Below are 7,963 nucleotides of genomic sequence, written 5' to 3'. Positions count from 1 at the left end.
ATAAGAGGCATTAGAGGGGGCCCAACAAAAATAATAATACACATGGGTGGAAATATTAATTTTATAGTTGTATCATCATAAATTATAATTATTACAATTTACACCTTATGTTTGTCTCCCTACTTTAGTGTGTCCTATCCTCATCCCCTCTCTAGGTCCGATTTGACCCTATTCTCCAACTTTGATGTCATGAAAACCATTTTGTGGGCCCCATATTGGAGATACCTCTCTCCCATTTCTCTTTGTAGTGGTCCTATTTGTATGAGGACCAGAGCACGCGAAAATGTTTTGATCCTCCTTAAACAAGCCCTAATTTGAAATGGAGTAGGACCTATATCTCCTTGATGGCTTTTTGTCCTCGTAGCTACACATGAGTATTGTAGGATGGCCTAATTGATAATTTCTCTAGGGAACCTTATATAAAGACACCCTATCAATTCATATTCACATATACAATATATCTATATTAACATTTATACATCCATGAAGAATCCATCATCAAGCATTTCCGAAGATTTAAGGCTACATTTCATTTTGCAAGCATTGTAGAGAAATGCTACATCAATATTATGGAAGCATGTGTATGTGATTAGGTTTTTTCATGTTCATTTGTTTTGCATGCCATTACCTTCAACATTTGTTATCACATTCGAAGAGAATTGCATTGCCAATACAAATAATTCCAGGTCTACGGTATATCTTGTTAACATTTATTTCAATATTTGCATTATTTAATTCAAGGTTAATCCCTAAACCGGGGTTTTACTTAGGAAAAACCTTATCTACAACATCTTTCCCTCTCTTTTTGTGTGCAAGAAACAAGTGCAGATTTGTACTTGGAAATTCCAACAAAGTCAATAGCGATAAAGATGTTCAGCTTTCAACATAGAAAAATTCAAAGGACTAGGATGAATATGTATTGCTTCCTCTTAAAACTTCAGGTGGAACTTTTGGGAACACATTTAAAATTTTTTCTTTTTCCTAGATCTCAGTTGATGGCTTAGTAGGATATCTATAGCATTCTATTTTTGTCAATTAGCTTCAATTATCCATTCAATGACGTTTCTAAGTTAGAGAATTAAGAATTTAATTTTTGATACCTTATTTAGTAGTGTGAAAAAAGAAAAGAAAAAAAAGATGGTATTATTTAATTGATATTTAAAAATGAGAAAGTTAAATCATTTGTTGCCTACATAAATAAAAAGTACATATTCTGGATATATAAATATGAATATTATTTGGATATTCCTTTTAGAGAATGAAGAAATTTATTTATTTTAATCAATAAAATAATATTAATATTAATAATGATGTCAATGAGAAGATTAGTGGATTTGATGTGGGGTTTAATTCTATGGATATTAATATTTCTAACTTTTCTTACCATCTTTATCTGTACATAGCGATAATGTTAATGGAGTGCTACTAACTTTTCATTATTAGTAATACTACTATCATATGTAAACATAATATTGGAAATAGTGCTGATAGTAATATTATTTGAGATATGAACATTAGAATAACAATATTGACAATAAAGCATAGTATTAAAAAAAAGAAGGAAAATAAGTACAAAATTTTTTAGAATTTTAGTACCTTGTTGTGTGTAATGTCAATGAAGACATAAGAGATAATAATGCTACCATTGATGTGTAATGCTAATAATGGCTATATTGCAAATATCAAATATAGTACAAACAATAAAATAATAGTTCTAATAATGAAGTGGTATAATTTTTTATAACAATAATGTCATGTTTCCATTAAGAAACCTCTACTATCCTACTAATTCCTTCAAGGACTTGATTAAGGAAGGATGAAATTAGTGTCTAACAATAAGAAGCTTACATAATGGAATTGGGTTGACACAACTAGGGATTGTTATCCTTTGTAATTTGAACAAATTCTGGTGTGGTAGGAGTTGCAAGTGATATGTCAAAACTAGTGGAACACATTGAGCAATTTATTAAGTTCTAACCTTTTCTAGGTTGCAAAAGTAACACAACCTAGTAAGGAACATAACCTAGTGTGAGTAGTGCATCTCCTTATCGAGCATTATAGTTATGTCTATAGTAATATCCCAATAAAGTTTAATGAAAGAAAAAAAATTGGTTGGGTTTTCTTACGAAAAATATTGGGCATGACATCGATATTAGAGCCCTAGGTTGCAACTCTAGGGAGCTCTGGGGAATTATTTCAGTCCTAGTTTTTAGTGTGTGTATGTAGAACATGTAATTCACTTGTTGTTATTTATAATAGAGTGTGCGAAAAAAATTATTGTGGGCTATTAATTTTAATGAAATTATCTTGTATTGAAAATATGGAACCTAAATCTAGTGATCAGACCAAATTAGGTTGATTATGTATAAAATAGTTAAATATTGACCTTTAGAGATCTATCAAGTGGATATTTAATCAAGACGTCTTATCAAAACCCGAACCAAATAAGAACAATATAGTTAAATTACATAGAGAAAGTATTATCCTAGTTAATAAGGGTTATTGCACTAATTTCATAGTTTTGTCACTTCATTCAGTTGAACTTCAATTGAGGTATGTTTGACTTTTTCTCTTTGATGATTTTTTTAATTTTCATAAATAGAAAGAAATTACTAAAATAAACTATATTTGAATTATTAATTTTATTTTCAAAATTTTAAATAATTTATAATAAAATTTAAACCTACTTTAATGATAATGTTTTGAGATTTAGAGATAAATTCAAACATACATCTATTAATAAAGCCTTCCATCACAACAATAATAATAATATTATAATCAACAAAACTAGATCCCCAATGTGACAACCTCACTGGTATAATTTTCAAATATGACCCCTTTCAAAATTTGGAGAATATTTTTTTTAAGCATCATCAAAATGAGATTTATCCATCCTTTTTGGGAAAGATTCACAATTTGGTATTGTAATAATTATGATTAATTTTAGGTTTCAGATATTCAAGGACTAAGAGATTTCAAGAAATTTTCCAAGGATAGTTCACTTTCATAGACCAACTTCTTTATTTTTATTTTTAATTTTAATCTTAGAATAAGAATAACAAACACATTTAATCTATTTCAAAAGGTTACCTAAATATATTTCTTTAATACAAATGTTAACAATGAATTCCTATAGGAAAAACCCAATATGCTCGAGACATGAGAGAATTTCATCATAGATTTATTTGGCAGAATAGTAGTACAAAACAGGGTGATCTAGTGACTTCTCTGTGTCACAACAAGAATGCCTTTATTAGCTAGATTAAACCACCATTTCACTAGATTATCAGTAATGAGGATTTTGTTACGGCTAGTTGTCCACCAAAGGTAGGTAATCTTCAAGCTTATTCTATTATTCTAAATGAGGTTCTTCTTGAAAGAAGGTTTCTCAGAATATCTCACAACAAAATTGTAGGATGAGAAGAGAGAGAAGCAGCGAGAGGAATTATGATCCCAAATAATTTCAACTTTTTAATATTGATTAAAAAAGTGACATTCTCCTAGATAATTTGTAGAAAACCAAGATCATGGAAAGAATATCAAATACGAGATTACAAGTCATAACTAACAATTTGTATTGACAAATGAGAAGTCTAAATAGTAGAGGTTGCATACTAACTCTCCACAATATGGGGATAGGTGGTGATATTCAAAGCAAGAGAATAGCATAACCGCCCTAGAATAGAGGTGAGGTGTCAAGTGAGATGACACCTATTACAAATGACTCACCAAACTGAAAAAGGTCAATTGACATGTGCTATAAGCCACCTAACTATGATTGAGTAAGTGTTAACCTCATGGAGTTATACACTAACACCCTCCCTTAAGCATAGCCTAGGTGAGTTTATGAAATATGAGTCTCGACTGTGTGCCATTTTAGGTACTCAGTTCCAAATGTTTCTCTCAGAAAACGGAGAAAGAAAGAAAACCTTGTGGGAAATTTTTTCCTCCAAAATGGAGAAAAAAAAGAGAGGACTAGAGAGCCCATCTAGAAGATGATGATGTTGATATGTAGAACTTGTGGAGCATGTCGAAGTTGTAAAAATTGCCTTTCCCTTGATGTTGAGAGATTTTTGGCAAACTGATTGAAGTAAGTAGTGTTTTTAAAAGATAAAGACCATGATATAGGTCTAAGAAATGTACAAAATAATTGAAAAATGGATGTGCATTTGCGCACATTCAAATGAGGCAGGAACCAATGTGATTCAAGTTGCAATGCTGCAATCTCCCCACTACACTTTATAAATTACTGTTTACATTTCACTTTTACATTTTCAATATCTGAAACTATATGAGTGTTTTACATACTAAGAGATCAGGTAGAGTTCAATTTTTCTACTATGTAGAACCAACTGAGCTGAGCCGAGAGTTGATACTAGCCTCTAAAGTTGCATCATGATTATCTTCTTCACTAGATGTGAAATGCGAAAAGATGAAGGCGTAGTCAAAGTTGCAAAATTTGCCTACTGCAATAAGTCTTCGATCTTTTTCTTCTCGAATGAAGGTTGATTTAGCAATGAACTCAACTATCTTGTCAGAATGTGCGAGTGCATATATTGAAAGGTAGTTTTTGAATAAGTCGGGAATGAAGTAGGCATTATGGACATATCTATTTCCCAATTTAACAGAACCTTTGCCAAGGACATCATGATAGGTTTGGTTCATTAGTATTTTGTAAGAATTGTGGTCTTTGATACTTACAAATAATTTAGGGAATGGTGACATATGATCACCTACTACTGAACTTAGAACCCATCTGTCGATCTCTGACTTTGGCATTGCTATTATCTTTTGACCTTCTTTTGGTGATGTGGTGCAATTTATACTTCTTGATACTCATTTTTTTAATTTTTAAAGTGGTACTTTAGAGTAGTAAGAGTGGTTTTAGAACACTCTAGCCTAATTCTCCCCTTAAAGTGACACTTTATAATTGAGTGGACTTGACATCTGAATATATCTTTCCCTTATTTTGGCCGACACTTTATAAAAGTGCTTTGTAACCAAACCCTAAAAAAAACACAAAAATTGCCACTTTATAATGAGAGTGTGTAAGTGTGCTTGTTGGATTTGTGGTGAAAAATCATGCACTTTTGCAAAAACAACACTCAATTACGAGTTGCCTAAAAAACGTTATGAGCAAAACAGTTTTTGCCTAATTACAAAATTAAACCTCCAAAAAAAACAGTTTCAATTTTAAGAAAATTTGCCAAAAAAATCTAGAGTGCATTAAGCCCCATTGAGTTGAAAAGAACGAAGCGCTAAAAAACCATGTGACCAAGGGCTAAAGTCCACAAAAATTTGCACCCCCAAATTTTCCACCCCCCTGTCAAAGGGCGCCTGAATGAAATTGCGCCCGTCCAAATTTGAAAGGGCCACCCCATGACCTGCGCGCGTAGAGAACAAATGTTGGGCCTACACCACCTCCACCCGCATGCCCTCCATCTGCACCTCATGCCTATGGGGATCCTAGCTGCGGTGCGCATTTCACAGGTGGGGCCACCACTATCGCCTACGTCCCCCTCGACGTTGGTCTTTGCGCGGACCCTCTGTCATGGGTCGCCACTTGTTGCTGGTTGCACTGCATGGGTTGCTGGTTGCACTGAGGTTAATTTAGAATCCTTTGGGGTTGGTTCTATTTAAACTTCTTATAGGCTAGAGAGCTATTGTAGATAGCCAAAATGATAATGGTTAGGAATCACCTCTAAGTTCTTAGCACTTTTAGAGGTAAGAGTTAAACTATATTTTTGTTCCTCTGATTGAGGGACAGATAGAAAGTACAAATATATAGCCCTTATATCTGTAAATTAATTTTCTTGAATTCTTATAATTAAGGGATAAGCTGTACTTTACATATACAATTAGAATTGACATAATCAATAGTCAGAATTGTTCAACATTCATTAACTTTTAAAGATAATATTATGATTTTAACATAAAGATTTCTCAACATATTTTATGAATAAATTCTTAAGATTTTTTTTTTATATCCACATAAAGTTATATATATAAAATTGCTAAGGGAAAATATTCATTTGGAGAATAGGCAAATTAAAAAAAAGTAGAAATGAATTTAGATTTTTTAAGAAGGGTTGAAAATGTAATTTTAAGATAAAGATCTCTCATCATATTTTATGAATAAATTCTTAAGACTTTTTTTTTTTTGGATATCCACATAAAACTTTATATATATATAAAATTTCTAAGGGAAAATATTCATTTGAAGAACAGGTCAATTAAAATATCCTGATTTTTTAAGAAGGGTTGAAACTATTATTTTAAGATAAAGATCTCTCAACATATTTTATGAATAAATTCTTTAAGACTTTTTTTTTTGATATCCACATAAAGTTATATATATATAAAATTGCTAAAAGAAAATATCCATTTGAAAAATAGACAAATTATAAAGGGTAGATATGAATCCATATTTTTAAAAAATGTACCGGCCCGCAAAATAAGTTTGGTCAGTTCAGAGACTTGAACAATCGTACAAAAATAAAATAAAATAAATTCATGTGTACAAAACGTGCAATTGACTGGGCTTTCTACCCACTAAGTTAGAAGGAATGCTCTGATTCAATCCTGAAATTCAAGCGGCATGCACCCTCAGGTAGTATATAATACCCTAGGTTAGACGGAATGCACCCTCAGGTAGTATATATTACCCGCCACACCATTCATTTTCTATGACAAAGTTAGGCTTAGCTTAACAAGTATTTGTTTGGCGTGCGATATAATTTCTTGCTGCGCTGAAAATCTAAGCGCAAAAATGGCCGCTGGCTCTGCTCCAGTGCTGGGATTGATAGCCGTGATGGTATTAATGCCCCAAATTAGTGAAGCGCTGGTTTTCACATTTTCTAATCACGCTCAAGGAACCTCCGGCGGCAACAGATTCGATCGAGAAATTGGGCAAAGTGGAGCCTTTAAAATTATGGACGACTCCACTAAATTTATCTGGAACACCTTCCACCAGCAATCGGCTAAAGATAGGAAGAACTTGGAGAAAGTTGCTCTCATCGTGGAAAGCATGGACGGCGTTGCGTATACGAGTGGAAACGAAATTCACCTGAGTGCAGATTATGTGGGCAAATTCCAAGGGGACGTGAAGGCAGAAATCAGAGGAGTTTTGTACCACGAAATGACACACGTGTGGCAGTGGAACGGCCAGGGAAAAGCCCCTGGTGGGTTAATTGAAGGTATTGCAGACTACGTGCGTCTCACTGCAGGGTTGGCTCCTTCGCACTGGGTTAAGCCAGGTAGTGGAAACAAATGGGACCAAGGTTATGATGTTACTGCGCTTTTCTTGCAGTATTGTGACAGTATTAGCTCTGGATTTGTTGCCAAAATAAATGCTAAGATGGCTTCTGGATGGGACGTGGGCTTCTTTCGTGACATCACTGGCAAATCCGTTGATCAGCTTTGGAGGGACTACAAGGCTAAGCATGCTGTTCATGTTGCTTCCAGTTAAACAATAATTTTATGATCTATTATAGCTATCTGTGTAAGTAACTGATCTCCAAATGGGAATTGTAGGTTCCGTCTAGTACTAAATAAAATTTCCTGTTGGATCTGCTTCTAATTTACAGACTATTGATGTCAAGAGTACGACCATGATTTAATTATAGTATACTCATATAGAATTATAATAACATGAAATTATATGAGAAATGGGAAGGAATAAATAAACAAAATTTTGCAAAGGCCAGCCATTTAAGAAATCATCATACATTCGATCACACGTATTAACTCATTTTTTTTAATCATTTTTCTTGATGTGAAGTCAAGCCTGCACATATGGACATGGTCTCTAAATTCTTAAACTTTATATTCAAATTGTTATCAATTCCTATGTATTCATTTCCAACCCTAATGAAGAAGCGGTTGAGCACGCGCTTCCTTAATGGTTGGTTCGGCCCGGCGCGTGATCCAAATCTTATCTTAATAAAATTAATTTTTAAACATA

At 33.1% G+C, this 7,963-nt stretch overlaps 1 protein-coding gene across 1 annotated transcript; it reads left to right on the top strand.

The window, feature by feature from the left end:
• Window positions 1-6,706: 6,706 nt before the first annotated feature.
• Window positions 6,707-7,484, top strand: LOC131052742 (uncharacterized). Its single transcript, XM_057987333.2, has one exon. It carries the CDS (start codon window positions 6,770-6,772, stop codon window positions 7,466-7,468), a length of 699 nt encoding a protein of 232 aa, XP_057843316.2. The 5' UTR covers window positions 6,707-6,769; the 3' UTR covers window positions 7,469-7,484.
• Window positions 7,485-7,963: the final 479 nt, after the last annotated feature.

Source organism: Cryptomeria japonica, chromosome 5, assembly GCF_030272615.1.
Source record: "Cryptomeria japonica chromosome 5, Sugi_1.0, whole genome shotgun sequence".
Classification (NCBI taxonomy): domain Eukaryota; kingdom Viridiplantae; phylum Streptophyta; class Pinopsida; order Cupressales; family Cupressaceae; genus Cryptomeria; species Cryptomeria japonica.
This window is presented reverse-complemented; position numbering and strand designations above follow the sequence as displayed.